The following is an 18,833-nucleotide window of genomic DNA, read 5'->3' as shown; positions in this document are numbered from 1 at the left end:
TTACACATAAAAATGTATTATGGCAAAAAGACAGAGTGCAAATTGTCACATGTTTATTCATGAATAATCAATGTCGAATCATGATTTATAGCACTTAAATGTTTGTTTCCAAAAGCAATTCCTTCTTTTTAAAATTATCATTCACCACCATAGTTTGACAAATAGGTTTTGTGGTTAAGCATATTAAACATACCCACGCATTTTTGCAATCTTCATGTACTTTTTTTTTTATTGAATAATTAAAACAACGCAAGTCTGCCATGTAAGACAGCAAATGGCCTTTAATGAAATGCTTACCAGAAATGTACCAGAATACTTAACAAAATGCTTTAATAGGGAATACAGCATCTAGCCATATCTGATGCGCACACATAATACTGTTATTGACATCTCATATACAGTTTGAGTGGAGAACGTTTGTTTTTTTCTTTTTTAATGTGAGTAAACTTCACACATTACAATCCATTTGTGAGTGAAGACAAACTCAGTCATCGTTTATTGGCAAATCTTTGGGGGTGTAGCATTGAAAGTAAACCCAGGTCTTCAGCACTTTGCTAATACTTGTCGTGATGTGTGGTGTGAAAAAAAATAACAGCTGCGTCGTTGTTCAAGATGACAGCAAAGTAGAGTAGATGTCCAACTACCATCTGCAAACATATTTATAAAAAATAAATAACATAGAAAGACTTAAACATAAGGATAACACACCCCCAGTATGCCAGACTACTGTATGTTAAAGTAGCATGCTTACACCATAAAGTGGAATGCTTTCATTGGCTAAACAGAGAGTGGGCTGTACCGATTGGAGTGCTTTGATAACTCACTGAGTGCAGTTTGATGCAAATATATAGATGAAGATGACGAAACTGCGCGAGGAAATTAGTAAAGAATCAAACTGGTACCAAATCTGCATTCACTTATATCTTGAAAGAACTTCCAGTACCAGACAGGCGATGTTGTTCAAGTCTTCAACACACACTCAAATACACACACACACGCGCAAACACACAAATTGATGGATGGTGTCTGTAACATGGCTCCAGTGTTGTGATATCAGCTTAGTCAGTGTTCGTCAGGGTAGGGGGCTCCTGTCAGGTAGCCGTTGGTCCCGTGACTTTTATTGGTCCCGTTGGTGGCACTGTTGTGGTGCTTCTGATTGGGTGGGGGGCTGTCGTCCTCATCAGAGCTGGACTCGATGTCGCTGCGGTCGTCTTTAGACACCTGCGGCAGGAAGAGTGATGGTCGCAGATGAGATTTTTCTCATTAAAATTCTTGTCTGTGTCATTATCTGTGGCAGTCATGCATGGTGGCATCGCAAATTGGCTTTTGCATATCAAACAGGGAACTGTTCTGCCAATCAATGTGAAGCAACAAGCTGCAAAAGCCATAAAATCAATTTGCAATTTGCAGACTTTAAATATGGAGACATCTAAACAAAACATTATTTGGACTGTAGCTAATGTTTATTTACAGTGCTGATTAATCTTGATTAGTTTTTTCTGATCGGTAGCTCAACTGTTTAGTTTGTAAAATATAAGAAAATAAAGGAAATGCCCATTTGATCTTTCCAGAGGTAGATCTTATTTATCCTACATAACAAGCAGGTTTAAAGCCATAGATGCTCCATTTAGACTGAAATAAAACCAAGAACAGCAGATAATCCTCATATTTCTGAGGCTGCTACCTGTGAATTTTTGGCAGTCCTTGTGTGTATAAATGATTAATTGTTTACCAGACTTCTTGGCAATTCATTTTCCGAGCATCACATAATCTTTTTAGCACCACAGATTACATAATTTATCACGCCAGGTGTCAATTTATCCAAATGTAATAAGCAATTCAGGATTCATGAATAAATTGACAAATAATTACCGATAACACCATTAAACACTGATGAGATGGAAGATTTTAACAAGACTGAGAGTCTGCTGAACTCTAAGCTAAATGCAACTGTCAGCATTACTTATTTAACATGTTAGTATGCTAACACTGGCTAAAGAGCACTAAGCACAAACTACAGCTGAGGCTTGTGGAAATGTCTTCAATTTTGCAAGTATTTTATTATGAATTTTTAAAAAAAGGCCTGATATCGGCATCACAGAAGAAGCCAGAACATCACTAAAGTTATTACATTTCCTCCTGAGGGGACCCAGATGTCATGGCAGTCCCTCCAATATTTGCTGAGATATTTTAGTCTGCACCAAAGCAATGGAGCATCCCACTGACTGACATCGCCATCCATGAAGCCATGCTGCTAGTGTGGCTAAACATACACTGATTAGGTTAGGGCTGATTGACAGTCAGGACAATGAGGAATGCAAATGATTATACATGGCTGCTAGAGACATGACATCAGACTAAATGCAATGTGCACCATGTTGATTGAACTCTACTACTTACATGTAAAGGATTCCACTTTCCCACCTCGAGGTTTGCAGGTGAACATAGAGAACAGAAAGAACAAGTCAAACACACTTAAACCTATTTATAGATGTAGCAGCAGCTAAACACACTGTTATACAAGGACAGGTACAAATGGAAGAATTCATGTGAAGAGACTCAAAAGAGGAGGTGTGAGTTTGTGTGTGTTTGTGGTGACTCACCTTTCCTTTAGATATGGCTCGGCACGCCGTCTTCACTATGAGGTAGGACCAGAAGGAGTGAAGAAGCTGCAGCAGGATCAGAAGCAGGTTGAAGACCCACCAGGACGGGTAGGGCCCTACAATCTCCCAACTCTCAAACAAGGTGGTATTTAAAATCCTTTCATAGCCACAGAGGAGGGGAGAGAAATAATTAACTCCACATTTTAATTAGAAAAACACAAGGATTAAAAGCACTTACTTTGAGTTGAGGGTAGGGTGGGGTAGGGTGGGGTAGGGTGGGGTAGGGTGGGGTGGGGTGGGGTGGGGGGGATATTGTATATAAAAAAGCAATGCCAACAGTAGCCAGGGAAAAGAAATGATTTGGGCCTTGCTCCAGCTCTTTGTCTTTTGTGGAGCACCTTTAATGATGTGTTTATAGCACAAATAGATGTGTATTTGAAATAGTGTTTTGTTTATGGTTCGGCAATAAGTCTAGACGTTCTCATAAAAAACGGCTAATGGAGTAGAAAAAGCGATGCCGTGCTTGGCTTGATGACATACGATCAAAAGTACATGTGATAAATTTATCCCTGGGCCAATTCTTGCAAATGGCTGTGTGTGAATCACACTCCAGATACTGAGAGCCATGGCAACAGTTTTGCAGTAATGACAACTTTACTACTGCTGTGGTGGGTGCTGACTAAAATGTGGTGCTGGATCATCATATTACAGTGGCAACAAAGGCAGACAACAGCAGATTGATGACTTAAAAAAAACAAAAGAAAATCTTCTCAGGGATTACATAAACTAATCCGAAAACCTCTGTGTTTCTCAAATGCTTCTTCATGACTGGCCTACTTGTTTAAGACAACAAACTTGGATCTAGATGCCTCAAAATAGCTTTTTTGTGCTGATCAATTATCAATGGTTTCTCATGGAAAAGCAGCCAACAACACTGCGCCTTATTTAGAAACTAAATCACATCTCCCTTCACTCCTGAAGGAAAAGATAACACAGCTGCTGATGACTTTAAGATGACTGTTATTCACACTTTAAAGGACTAAAACTGATTAGCAGTAGGCTAACTCTGCTCATCAGAATTGCCCATTATAACTGTAATTCACCAGCTGCTGTTAGACTTTTAAATGTCTGACCAAACAAGGCCAAAATAAATGTTTTAAAATATTTAAACCTGCCTCTGTTCTCTGGCACAGACATCTTTCTGAAAGATTGGCTACAATGTATAATGTTTAATAAATGCAATAAGAATTTAAAAACCAAAAAACATGCAACACAACCAAAATAATCGTCATGTGTGTGAAAAACCATTTGATGTTTCCACAATCAGCTGAAACTCTAGGCACTGTTTTCAGTGATAAAGCAATAATCATAATGATCTGTGCTCCACTTGTATGGCTTTCTTTGGGAAGTAAAAGCTGCTGTATCCATAGTAACAATTTCTTAGCAACAAAATTCACAGAGATGTGTCTGAACTGCAAGCTGTTACAGAGAAAGTACCGTAGTTAATAAAAAAAACACTGCGGCGTGCCAACATGTTCAAAACAACTCAGACATCTACTGCACAGATCTTTTAAGACCCTACATGTCTCTATGCACTGCAGTGTGTGCAAACAGTACTGTAGGTGGTGGGTTAACATGAGTTAACTAAAGCCAGCCACCAGCAGGATGCTAATGATGGTACACAGGAGAGTTGCACTTACCAGACGGGGTAAACTCCCAGTCTGGAACTTATGAAGAGAATTGCAAACATTGCAAACAGAAGATTGCACAGAATCTGACATTTGGCATAATTTGCCATTTTGGCAGCCTGAGGGGAGAAAAAACATACAATTAATCACATTTTATCTTGTAAACAACTGCTTCAAACATTTCTGGCACCATTAGATTTAAAAGAGTTCTTGTTTCCAGCAACAATGTACAGTATGTACCTGTATGATACAAACTGATGCAATGCTCATCATATGAGAGTTGGATTTAAATATAGATAAAGATGTCAAAACAACCCACCCACACATCCAGTCAGCTTTCCCTCTACGTGTCTATCTGTCCATCTACTGTATAACATTTAATTCTTCTGCCCATCCTCACCTCTATCAGCACGTCAGCTGCATCGTGGAGACACATGACCAGAGTCCCCACTCGTGCCATATTGTTCACGTAGGAGAAGGTGATGAGGGAGATTGTTGCCACGTGGTGCAGGAACATGATCAGGAAATCCTGAGGACACAGTTGCCAAGGAAATGTCACAACTATAGAAGGCACTTTGAATACTGCTTCATGGCTGTTTGAGTCACTGCATGCAGGACATATCCGGGGCTTCTAGTAAAGTGCAAAAAAAAGACAAACTAAAAGGGACTTGACTACTGTGTGCGCACACAGTGGCCTTGTGTTTTTACGCTGATGAAAATTGTGTATTTTCAAAATGGCAAGGCTGCCACTGCTGAATAATATCAGCTGAATTTTGGGAGGCATTGTACAACACAGTGGAGCAGAAGAAGCACTCCATGTTTATTTTTTCATGTCCTTGAAATGTGCTTCGCTCAAGCTAGTAGCTGCGCATGTGATTATTGCGTGGACCCATGTCTTTCAAAATGCGATCTCTGTTTTGTTGAGGCACGGTTATCATGTGTCACTGTGATTGGCAACACAATTGAAAAGATATCTAAGAAAGGCTATGATTAATCACTGCATATAGAAATAGCATGTACATCCTCAATGTCTGAGCTTTCTTGAACACACTATGTTGTTGAAACTGTCTCTGTGTCATTCTGTCAAATAATAAATCACTGTCTCAAAGAGGAACATGCAGATGAGTTACTGAAGTAAAATACCACAAGCAGAAGCGCTGCATTGAAAATGTTTTGAAAAAGTATTAAAATTTCTATTACTGGATTATTACTTAAAGTATTAATAGGACCGCAGAAAAATGCCCCCCGTCACTGTCACACTATTATATATTGTACTCTATGTTAGATTATTATTACTAGTGTAAAATGAATTAGCAGCATTTTATTGATGTAAATGATCAGGCGTAGTACATAGTCTTTAATAATTATCTTTATTCATAAGCTTGTCATTTGTTTTGTATGTAAAATCCTAATTTGTAAAGGAACTAGCTAGCCTACTATATCAGTGCAGTTGAAGATATAATACCTCAATCTGAACTGTAGTGGAATGAAAGCATAAAGTATGCATGATATATCGCTACAATAGGAAGTTAAGTACAGCACTACAGTACCTGGGTATTACATCCCACTGCTGTTCTAACTATAACAATCACTTTATAAAAATATATGAGCCGTCCTATTATTATATGGTCACGTCTTGGTATGAACCATTGGGTTTGAGATTTGCTTGAGCGGAGCTCCAGGTGACTACGGATGCAGACAGGTGGCATGGGGAAGCATTCTTCCAGCACATCTTAAGCTAATGAAATGTCTCAGCTCAAAGCAGCCAGACCCAGTCCAGACTAGTGAAAGAATGAGAAGGAGGATGAGAAGGAAGAGCAAATGGTGCGAGATACAGAATGAAAGCAAGGCAAGAGTGTGCAGGGGAGAACATACTGGAATTGGCAGGGGGTGCAGAGGACCTCCTCAGTGTAGTACTGTGCATGAAAAAACTGAAAGGAGAAACAAAAACAGACAACATGCCAACAGTCAACAAAGAAGATGACAGAGTGAAGGCATACACAGCATGGCATCATGGGAGCTGCTGCTGTGAGTGCAGTGAGTGGAGTGTGTTGTGGAGAGGGCAGAGCTGGACTGGAGAGGAGACAGGAGTAAGAGCATGGCTGGAAGGCATGCAAATTGATATTTAATTAACCATGTGTCGCCATTTATATAGACACCTATATAAAACAAGAATGTGAGCTGAAGTTAGATTTGGGTCTTTTTGTTGTTTCCCATTTTGAATGTTTGCACAAACTGACACTTAAACTCAGCTCTTACAAACACTGACCAACACGGACCTTTCAAACCTTGTTTATAGTATGGTGGACATAATACAGAATGAATACATAAGTACATGTAACAAGTGGATGTGAATTATTTTGTTCTATTTATTCAATATTAGAAAAACAGTGCCCTCTCTATTAGTTTTCCTACCACTGGAATATCTATTTTTTTCCCATAATATACCTGTGTATTAAATGGCGCCATCCATATAAAAGTACAGAATTTTGCTAAGTGGATTACGTAAAAACGTTCAATTAAATCAACAATCTCTAAACCAGCCAATGGTTTCTGAGAGTTTGAGAAAAGTTTTTTATGAAGTTTGACAGCAAATCCAATTTCTGAATGTTGGAAAAACTGCTAATCCTTTTTTAGCCTCGCAATGTTTTGTTATTTCACACACCAGTGAGAATACACTGAGGCAGAAAGCAAATGTTCATATGCAAAAACCTTACAGAGTCATGGTGACAGAAAAGAGACAGTGAGAAAAGGATAATGATGCCATTGCCTTGTTATACTGCAGTGGCAGGAACAGAACAAAGTTGTCTGGTTAAGACACAAAAAGTGACTAATAATGTCACTTTTTGCTCTGCAGTGAATCTTTCACCAAACATTCAATGATCCATGTTATTAGAGATGTCTTGGTGTGACTTGCAGTTGTTCTTACCTTCCTCCTGATGTCTGTGAATTGCGAAAATAGTAAGGACAGGTAGAAAGACAGCTCCAGTATATAGTAATAATGGATGTCCACAGTCAGTGGCTGCATGAACAAACAAAGCAACAGGGTTAAAATAAATATTTGAGAAGGAGTGTTGGTGATGCAATTTGTCTAGTTGTATCATGATTACTGAGGATGGATGAAAATGGCTTTGTTAAAAGACGTTTACCTGGTAGGGGTAGTTGTACCAGCACTCTTTAGTGTTCCATAACCACGGAGTCTGAGGAAAAAACAAAAACAGCAGCTTAAAATCAGAGCATTTTAACCTATAGCTATGAAACAAGTGTAAGATTATTTCATAGCATTTTATATTTGAAATATAAAACATGAGAAGACTTGATTGCATAAGACAGTACTGTTTTAGTTCAGTTCAAAAGCTCTATGAAAAACAATGAAATATTTCATCCCGACCCTGACAGAAGGTTATGTTTTATAAAAGTAAGACAATGTTGTCAATGACCCAAAACAAACCGAAAAAGTGTATTTCACACAAAGTTGTAAAGCATTTCAATAAAACATAAAAAGAACAGGGTTCATTAACTACAATATAAAAGCAGTACTACTGTGCTCCCACACATACCGCTGGAGTTCAATATTTAACACACAGATATCAATGTAACCACTGCAAAATGCATCATTCCCTTGATGGATTCTGAACGAAATCAATGTGGTTTATTAAACTCTGAATGTATAAGATATTTCTTTTACGGTGCACATTTGAATGTAAAAAGGGAAGCAGGATTACCAAGGAGCCACAGGGGTTCAGGCCTGAGTGAAGACATGATATCAGGATGAAAAGTGAAATGGTAACTGTTATACTAAAGACTGTGTTATGAGCAAACAGTGACCCATCGCTCTGTGTGAGTTTACATCTCCAGACCTGCTCTATTAATAAACCCCACGGCGAACGCAGCCAGCAGCAGGGACTGCCAAGGAATGAACTATTTTCACAAAGTGCTATGTCATGCAACTTGTTTCTTTGAGAGATTTTCCTCTTTCTGCTATCTCAACTATTGCTCTGGTGATTACGCTAAATTATGGATTTTCATGAATATATGCATGAAATATATTAATTCATCTCAGCCACAGATTTCAGTATTTAACTGGCTCATTCGGAAAAATGACCATTGTTTCTGAACTTGCACAAGGTTACTGGTTTCTCCTCAGTAACTATAGCTAACACTTCCAGCATCCCCTGTAATATACTTAGTATGGAAACGTGGGGGGACTTTAACAATTTTGATGAACCAAGTGAATATTAGCCAAAATTTGGAAGGTTAAGAGTGTTTCATAAGTGATAAAGTTTAATATGGAGTTGCAATTATGTAATTTAGCATACTGTAGATAATGTTAGCTGCAATTGCTAACCCACACGGGGGAAGAGCTGTGTAAAATACTAGGCAATGGCATCAGCATTGGAGTTGGTTGGTAAGTAGGCTACTCATAGTAGGCAAATAATATTAAATATTTTTTATAAACATACAATACTGTTACTGCCTGCTATCTTATGAAACATGTGCTAAATGGAAAGCACAGTGACTTTAAAACATCTGGTGCTACCAAATGTCACTAATATCAAAGCCTTGAAGTCATTTAACTACAATGCAATCAAGATTTTTTTTAAAGTCAAATTTATTATGCACTTCATTTGGGCGTTTTTATTTATTTTTTGCCTAGATTTGATTGGACAGACCGGAGAGCAGGGAGAGAGACTGGAGCCGGGAGTCAAACCAACAATCAGCACTTCTGGCATAGCCTATGCCTACATGGGACGTGCTCTCTAACCACCGGGCACCCGTTAACACTGTCACTGTTGGCGTAAGGAGAGCTACTTTATCCATTCAGCAACTTAGCCCTACACCGCACTTTTACTCATTTGCTGAGCAATGACACTTTTTGTAATGTAAAATTTACAACATACAGTCGCTGCCAAGAGATAAATAAACTCATCTCAGTGAAGCCATTATGATTTAGCAAGCAGGCACTATCATGCGCCATTTCAATTAATTGTTGACATGGGAAAACATGACATCTAGAAATAGACTCCACCCACCACCTTTTTTTTTTTAGCACAAGTGCTTTATTTGTCAGTAGTTTCCTCTTTACTTCGAAAGAGCCTTCTGAGATCCATTCTTTAAAAAAACACTACTTGTCCTGGGCTGTAATGCAAATTCACTTCATAAACTTGGTCCCTTGCAACATAACTTCCATTGTGTCTCCCAGTCCCATGACGTCCTGTTCATAAACCACAGGATTTTCATGCTGCCCGTGAATGTCCACACACTATTCTGCAGAAAATGGCCTCAGACCTCAATGAGTCACACTAACTTCAGCAGTCATGACAGAAGGCTGTTGCTCAATTGTCTAAGTAAAACTCACCTTTTTAAGGAAACGCACTCCGTAGGTAAATATGTATAGATAGAAGGTGAACCTCCACCTGAAAGAAATAAAGAAGAATGTTCAATATATACAATAACATACAATGACACTTAATTCTCTCTCCCATGGGTTGATCCACAAACGTATCCTTTTTGCAATCTGAATAATTTGCTTTATAGTATCTGGGGTATATTTGGGTGCTGCTAAATGGTTTTGTGAGGCCATGGCGATACTCCACATTGCAATGGTGAACGACATTACCCCTCAGACAAGCACTGTGTTTGCAGTTTACATTTTCTCCGTGTAATTGGCTTTTTCTTTTCCTCTTTGTTTTTGCATTTTTTTCCGGAATCTAACTAAAGCTTTACACGATTAGAGAGAGAAGAAAAGTGTTTCTATGTCCTCAGACCAATTACTGGAGAATAATGGGGCTGCGCCACATCCTCTAATCCAACAATACAGAACAATCCAAAACATAAACATCACCAGGGGATGTGAAAGCTGATGCAACTTACTGTATAATACTTATAGTTTTGTGACTATTTTAGGCCCACTGTTGTTTCATTTGTAGTTCTTGGGACTGGGTCAACTCATTCAAAACAAAATGTGTCATACCATAACTATGCTGATGACATGCAATATATGTCCCACAATAATCTGAACCCTCTGACTACACTACACTTTTTGTGGTTGCAACTTCCTTGTTTATCCATGTTTAGTGTTTCACATTGTGTTTCCACCTGGTATGACATGTTCTAAATAAGATTTTACTTGCTGTCATTTGCAGAACACTGCAGCACACAAAGTGGTGTGAGGTCCTCTTTACTTTTCCACATCTGCAGTCTAGTGTGACTCACGAAAAATGGGACATCACCGACTTCACATTGGTGAAGTCCGGAGGGAAAGATGAGACACTCACTGTGTCCAGTCCCAGCCCAGCCTACTCTGTGCTTTATATAACCCTGCACACCATTTACAGTAACCACAGCTACACAATAGTAGGGAAAGTGATCATGAGGTCTGAGCTTACAGGCAAAGAAGAATCTGCTTCAGCTGACACTTCAGTGATCAAAGCCTTGCTGGGCAGGGAGATGTGAATATATATCCAACTCATAGCAGTCAGCAACTGGGAGGAAGGATTTAAGACTGGCTAACTAGCAAGTCCCTTTCTGCATAACTCTGTAAATTGCATCAGACAAAAGCAAATATCTTTATGCAGGGAACAAAAGCTACTTTGACTGCCAGGCTTGAATAAGAGACCTCCTGTTGTGCGTTCTCGAGCTGTCACAGAATTTGACAAATTTGTCACCAATTAGATTTAATGTTGTTCCCAGTGAAGCATATGCTCTAAGGGATATACTGTATGTGTATAAGAAACACATCTGGATACAGTGTGATAGTTTCATAAAGTAAAAATGTTGAAGAGGAACAAAACACAGCCAGATCCCTCTGACATGTGTGGAAAACAGCCACTACTCGCTCCTGTGGCTGTGACAGAAGCTGTACAGCTTGTCATGTGAGATGAGGCACTGCAGGTTGTGCCGTGCGTTTGTTTTCCAGCTGACCTCAAATCAAACACATTTTGACAGCCACGGCCTCCAAGCACAACACGACATGAACACTTAAAAAGAGAGCAGGAAAAATCCATATCAGCTCCTCAGTTTAGTCACATCTGACAGAGCAAGTCTATCATGTGGATTCCTGTTCCAGATATTCAGTTGTTACTCTGAGAGGAGAAATGATTAACATGTTATCATGTGGCCCGTTGAGGCTGTCATTAACTGCTTTTTTATGCTCGATCAACAGTATTGTAAAGCCAAATTAACTGGACAAGTCTACCTGGCATGCGGTGAAAACTGTTGCATGGCAACTGCTTCATCAAGCACGCAAGAGTCTTTTTCAAGTGCTGCTGAATCGCTGCTATATATGTACAATCACAGTGACTCACACAGCTTCCTGTGAATAGATTTATTTCTGAAGTCAGGAACAGATGGCTTTTTTGCAATTATGAGTTATGTCGGTAAAGACCAGTTGTTTTTCATTTAATTATTTAAAGGTCATTGTTTATTTTCTGCTCACAATGTATCAGCCACTAGTCAAACATAGTTGTAATTAATTGATGCTGGTTAGTAACTGTGGTACCAAACTTTGATTTATATGACATGATAAGAATAAGGTTGTATAAATAAGGACACATACAGTCCCACCATCCTTTCATAACAGCTTGATTATACATTCATGAATCATTCATGATATCTGATGACACTGTGAGTTTTAAACTGAGACAGATCCACTGATTCCCATTAGGCTAAATGTACCTGTTTAGACAGGACATTGCCTGAGGGAGGGAATAATTGTAGTGGGGCGGCTTTGATTCGATCAAAAACTAAGTAACAGGGTTGGCTTTAGTCGGAGTGTAGCACCTAGCTTTGGGATAAAATGATAAAAAAAAAGGCCATGCTGGCTTATTTAATTCAACACTGACACTTTTCCAGGTGGGTAGTCTAAGCACCAGCTGACTGCTTCTGTTTACCTCCAGATGGTTCAACAATAATCAGTCATGAGGCTTTAATCAAAATTCAGTTGTGAGAAAGCCGTGATATATAGTCCACATTTGCTGTTAAATCAGCAGTAACACCTCTATTACACTTCAGGCAGTAATAGCTATCCTTTTCACCTTTTTATATTTGTATAATTCAGTCTGATTACTAGGCAGATGACTTCCAATTGCCCACATGAAAAAGCTTGTTAATAGCTATTTATCTGATGTGGTTCCTACCAGAAGACTGCGACTAATTTTCAAAAGAAAAACAGGGGTGTGTCTGTCTCTCAAGAACACGTGTATGTGGCTCATCTCTCAGGATGAGTGGAAGCATGTGTCGAGCACAAACATGCTTATTAACTGTCAGCTTGATGTCTGCTGCTGAGCTTCTTCTAGGGAGGTCTGTTGGTTGAAAGGTATGAAAATCACACACATTGGTCAGAGGAGGAGCAGTAATGAGGATATTGCTGATCTCAGCTGCTATAAATAGAATATTTCTGCTGAGGTTAAGTACCTGAATTCATTTTAAGAATCTACTGCAGACTTTGTTTTTATACCTGGTTTGAGGAATGGATGATTCAAAAGAGCATCACATAATGTGGGTGTTCATTTTTAATTATGAATGTGATTTTTTTTTTTTTTTTGCAATGACCAGCCACTTCAAAAAAAAAAGAAAAGAAAACTACAGAAAAAAACTTAGATAAACATTTTGCCAAGTACTCTGATATTTTATGCAATATATCTCAATATATCCGCGGCTATTTCTTGCTCATGCATAATTACTTTTGGCAGACTTATCATCACAGTGACATCAGGCGAGTCACCGAGCCCTGCCAAGAAAGACTGCAGCAAATAACTCCTCACAGCCACAGCTTACTGCTTTTATACTTCTTCTCTTGGTTTGGTTAAAACAGGTAAGATATAATGTGTTAATTAGTGAGTTGTTAGATGTATTCTGTTACCTTTGGACAGAACCAGGCCAGCTGTTTGCAGACTTTGTCTAAGCTAAGGTGCTGGTGGCACTAGTTTCTATTCACTGCACAGATACAAGAGTGGTATCAATCTCCTCATCTAAAGCAAGAAATGGGATAAGCATATTTCCCCAAAACATTTTAGCATACATCAAAGACCAAAGGTAGAAAGCAAAAAAAAACAAACAAAAAAAACTATGTAATGATACAAAGTCTTTTCACGGAAATACCCAGTCTCTGTCTTAAGAAGCTGTGAATTGCATTATTTTCTGCTTGTGACACTTTCTTTGTTCTTAGTGTGAAAGTGGAGAAGAGAAAGGACAGATGAAGATGAGATGAGACAAGTGGGGCCACTGAGGACATCAAAGCGTGATCCTGCCTCAGCCTGTCCTAACCAATGAACACTGAAGAGAGGAGGGATTCACAGGTAAAACTACACTGCAAATACTGCTCCATCTTAATTTGGTCTCTTTCAAATACAATTCATATGTCTGTGGTGAAATAATACTACTCAAGCCTGTTTCTGTTTGTTTCTAGACCTGTTTCTTTCTCCGACTGCAGAACATCTGTTGTAAGAAATCTTTGGAAAGACTTCAGTTTCTGTTGTGAGAGACAGAGGTTACTGTAGAGTTGGGTTTACTAGCACACACACAAAAAAAAACACACTTGTACTTGTTGGAGTGGTTTTTTGTTTTTTTTGCTGTATATCTGGGGAAAAGAGAGAGGCAATAACAATAGCTGGTAAACAAACTCCATGCAGAGTCTTCATTATTCCCTGAACAAATGTGTCTGCTACATATTGTCAGCATAATGAAAAGAACAGACAACAGATCAGCCATCCTGACAACTGAGAGACAAAGAATGCTATCAGTCTGCAACAGCTGTGCATGAGGGCCTAATTAGAGCACAATCGCTGCTAAAGGACCGAAGCCAACCCTGTTTGGAGAATTGCATCGTAAGCAACTGAGACAGACAACCTGGCCAAACTGTTGCAAAGCCCAATGTCGTCCGCAGTCAATCGCGCTGTATGGAGATAACAGCTTTGGCGCAATGAAGGCCTTATTATTTATGCATGTTCAGAAAGCCCATACATGTTCTGAGAGGAGCACGGATCCACCTTCTCCTCATGTGAAAACAAGGAAACGGGTTTGCATTTTCAGATTCCTCTCCAAAGTTTCTAATAGGAGTCCAGTGGTCTAATCAGCCGACACTGTCCTCCTGAGTGAACAGCAGCCGCGGGCAGATCAGAAGATGTGAGGCTCCCTGTGTCTCAAACTGCCAGATTGGCTCTACTGGTGTCAGACATGACTGTGCTCTGACAGCCACACTCGCTCATTGGCCTTTAACATCACACTGCTAAGTAACTACAATCTCCCTGATGGCAAACCCTCCACACTGCAGATTAGCCAGTTCTCTATTACAGCCTGAGTGGGTTTGTTGGTTCGCACTGGGACACATTTGACTATTATCCCACAGCAGCACCAGCGTTCATGTTGCAATCTTCATGAGCCATGTTATCAGACAGAAACAAAGCACATCTGCAGTAGCTGCTTAAATGGCAGGTATTGGACTATAGAGGCATTTCTGCTTGTTTTTGTGTGATTATTAAAAATAATTTAAAAAGCAACAAACACTACTTGATGAGTAATTGAATAAACAAAAAAAACAGTTAAACTATTCTGATAAATAGTTTCTGGCATTTTTAAAACAAATAATACCAACATTACAACTTCCTGATGTGATGACTGTTTTATTTGATTGCAAACTGAATATTTCTGGGTTTAGACAAGTGGTCTGACACATTAATCAATGTGAAGAGGCCCTTTTTCACATGTGTATATACTGTAGTAAGCAATAACTAAATGAGCTGTCGTTTGCTGCTGCCATTTACAGGAAAACATGTTTGGGGATGTGTGCCACTGGGCAACATTAATTTCCATACAGTATGAAAATGAACCTGCTGGGAAAAAGTTGTCTTTAACTGCACCATCAGTGTCTGCTTTCACTACTGTCATGGTTTAGTTATTGATAAGTGTTAATGCACTGCAGTCTATTTAAATCAGTCTTCACTTTGAATGGCACTGCCAACCAACAATAAATCCACATTATACAAAACAGCAATAAAGCAGACATGATGGGCAGGGTGATGGATTGGATTTAGCTACAGTCTGTAAGTTAGGTGTGTGCGTTGTGGTGTTAAATGTAATTTGCCTTACATGCTTTCGCAGAATCGAGCGAGAGTGCTGGGCTTCTCCTGGTTGCGCCGCTGTCTGAACCAGCGCTGGATGGTCCGCACATCCCAGTCGAGCTGCTTGGACAGGCCCTCCAGCCTCTTCTCATCTGGGTGCTGGCGAGACAAACTCTCTTGTGTTAGATGCAGTTTTGATTCATAGCACAAAAGACAAAGGTATGACAGAACGTAAACAAGAACGAGGCAAACCCATGCTCCACCTTGGTTATAGCAGTGAAAACCTTCTCCAGGATGGCGTTGGGTTGTGCTTTCTGTGGCCCGTTGGCTTGGATCTTCAGGCCCATCGCACATGGCTTTGCAATAAACCTGCAAGTGAAAGATCAAGACACCATTCTGTCAAAACAGAGGCAGCATCATTGAGGTGAATTATAGGGGGCATTAGTCACATTTAGGGAGACATTCAATCATCCCCATGGCCATAAATCCTCAGTGAGTAGCAGTTATTTGCACCTACTCATGTGCATCAGCACATCTGAGTTACCAAATGGGGACATGAATAAGATATACACAGCACCACATGGACTCAACACCTATAGGCCAATATTAGATTCACTTTTTAATCAACATTACTACTTGAGAAGGGTTCAGCTCATTGGGAAATTTAAGGCCTCAGTCACTACATGCCCTAAAGAGACTCCTGACCCACATATGCTTGAGGAAGGATGCTGTGACCATCATGACTCTGTGCCTTACTGTATTGCTGATGTACAATAACAGTCGGATGTATAGTGATTCAACATGCACCCATTGCAACTAGGGCAACAAAAAACACCCTGTTTTCATCTTTAGTGATTTAGTGGTATTTGGGTTTGGGCTGAGAGAGCTGTAGCCGGCGTTGGGGCAGGTACAGGGTAACTTGGCTGCACAGCGTGTGCACTGACAGATGCATCAAATGCAGACAGCGCGTAATGCTGCAGGCCTGCCGAAAGAAGGATGATCAGCCCCGGTGATTTGTGGGCTAACCAGATAAGATGCCATTGTTTAGGTAACAGACTGACGACCATGGACAGAGGGGCTGTGCTGCTGCTGCATCATCCAACGGAACAATTTCATCGACATAATAACAAGCAGTATCGCGGCCACCTGGGTTATTATTATCAGCATTATCGTCGCTATTATATATGTGTGCTTTAGACCCACCTTTCGAAAACCAGTCGTATCATAAAGATGCAGAACGCTAAAGGACACGCCAGATAGAGGTCCTCCGCTTGCGGGAACGTAGCCTCATCTGTGTTTTTTAAGTCAGCCCAGGTTACATTATGGGGGAGCCAGAACCTCTCGTTCCAAAACCACGCCAAAATACCGGCCATCTCGCCCTGCAAGCAGACACTGTGACCGGGGTTGGAAGATCAATCGATGGCCCGCTGTATCTCGGAGGTCTCTCGCCGGCGATCTGACCGCGCGGACTGGGGCTGATGATTAGATATCCGTGTGCGATCGCCGTCCGTCCGCTTCCCCTCAGCTATTCCACTGTAGGGAAGTAGACTCAATCAGCTCCTCCGCGACTGATTGGTGCGTTGAAATGTCATGCAGCACGGTCGGTGTACGCTGTGCCGGGCTACACCACGGTGTGATCAAGGTAAAACACTTTTATTTTGCATCAGCCCCCCTCCCTCCCCCACCACACATACCCCCCCTTTTTAGAGTAGTAACACAGCCCAACCTGAAAGTGGGAGTGGGTTCCCATCGTGGTGGAAAAGGATGTTTTGTTTATTGCGTTAATATGTTATTGAAAAAATGCTGCTGTTATATTGCGGCAGGAATCAGTCACTGTTGCTGCTGTACAACATTTCACCTGTTATCTATATTTATTACAGTCAAACCTCAGCTGATCGTTAATCAATATTGGTAAAACAGGGGAATGTAGACTATGCACAAATAAAATAGCAACAATGTAGGAATGGGCTTGAAGGCTGCGTGTGCTTGGTAAACTGTGCCACCTACTGACAGGTTTGATGAAGTAATCACTAGATATTAATCTCACCTTGTAACACTTGATAAATGAAGTTGTCACTGCCCCCTTTTAAGCCAAAGAAACACCAAGCTTCTCTCAGTAGTAATATGAATAATGATGATAATAAACTTTATTTCCGTGGCGCTCCATTTAACAATCTGTGCTTGTACAGATTAAATGAAATAAAAATAGGTAAAAACAAAATGAGAGCAATAATCCATGACAACAAAACAAAAACAACAAGAGAACTAGATGTAAAATCCTTGTATTTAAAACATTAAATTATAATCTATAGAAAAAAAAATGCAAATAGCCTAAGTGTTTCTAATTTTCTTTCCAGTACATTTACATCAGTAAAAAGTTAGAAACATGTCCTATTAAAATCTAAGTACAAAAAATAGCATAATAAAGCAGAATTCATGGACTGCATTAGTTTAGGTGTAAACTGGTAATCCAATGTTCATGAGCACTAAACATAGACTTTATGCCATGCGACTATTAGCCAACATAATAAATGGCACACTGTTTTTATGAAAGATAAACCAAGAGGAATAGTTACAGATTAGGCCATAAAAAAATACAAAAAAAGGCCATAAATTAAAATCAATCACATGGGAAAGCAGCTGTGATTATATAATTATTGATCATGCTCAGTCTCAATTATTTGCAGTCACAACATCCTACAGCTGGAGATGTCATTTCTCATCATAGTCCAAAAAAACACACAATTGCCCCTGAAGCTGGGGCAATTGTGTGTTTTCTTCTCATGAAATGTGACAATGTGATTTATTCTTGATAGATAAAGTGTATATCTTCTCAAAACATATCAAAACATTTATAATAGGGATAAATACTGATCTATAATCGTTTATGATAAATAATGCTCATATGCTCAGTTCTTCAGTGTGGTGTCTTTGTCCTCCAGTCGTCTGTCACCAGTCTGGATGAAGATGTGATGGCGCCATCTACTGGACAGTGTCGACAACATCATCTGCACCTCTGACTGCATGTGACACATTGAAGCGCCGCCAGCCACTCATGTCACTGTATCACACAAAGCAGCTGTCAAGTCGTTTTACATGATAATAAACCAACCAACACACAGTCATCTAATACTGTCGCTACATTATTACACGCACACGAAAACACTGTCAGATATGAACTGAAGCCTCTCTCCGCCTCACAGTTCATATTAGTGATGTCAATAAATGTCTTCCTGTTCATTTTCAGCCACTGTGTAGTCAACTTGTGTGTCGCGTGTATAGTGTGTAGCCTATGCGTTTGAGAATGCGCGTGAATGCGCGCATGTGTCTGTGGTCCGTTATTTTCCGGGTTGTGCTCATCGCTAGCGGTAGTTGTGCTGCTGCAGCTGCCAGCTGACACTTGTACCGAGGAGGTGAGGTCAAATTTGACTCTCTCTCTCTCTGTCTCTCTCTCTCTCCCTCCCTCTCCCTCTCTCTCTCTG

General features: G+C 39.9%; 1 protein-coding gene across 1 annotated transcript; it reads right to left on the bottom strand.

Annotated features, from left to right (window-relative positions):
• Positions 1-285: 285 nt before the first annotated feature.
• cers6 (ceramide synthase 6) lies at positions 286-16,951 on the bottom strand. Its single transcript, XM_083996324.1, has 11 exons — positions 16,555-16,951; positions 15,615-15,720; positions 15,380-15,510; positions 9,651-9,708; positions 7,441-7,491; positions 7,221-7,313; positions 4,692-4,820; positions 4,304-4,410; positions 2,604-2,760; positions 2,401-2,424; positions 286-1,221 (listed from the first exon to the last, which is right to left on the bottom strand). The coding sequence occupies exons 1-11, from the start codon at positions 16,722-16,724 to the stop codon at positions 1,063-1,065; spliced, it is 1,185 nt and encodes a 394-aa protein (XP_083852450.1). The 5' UTR covers positions 16,725-16,951; the 3' UTR covers positions 286-1,062.
• Between the last annotated feature and the right edge of the window lie 1,882 nt (positions 16,952-18,833).

Source organism: Trachurus trachurus (assembly GCF_905171665.1).
Source record: "Trachurus trachurus genome assembly, chromosome: 21".
In the NCBI taxonomy this organism is placed as follows: domain Eukaryota; kingdom Metazoa; phylum Chordata; class Actinopteri; order Carangiformes; family Carangidae; genus Trachurus; species Trachurus trachurus.
This window is presented reverse-complemented; position numbering and strand designations above follow the sequence as displayed.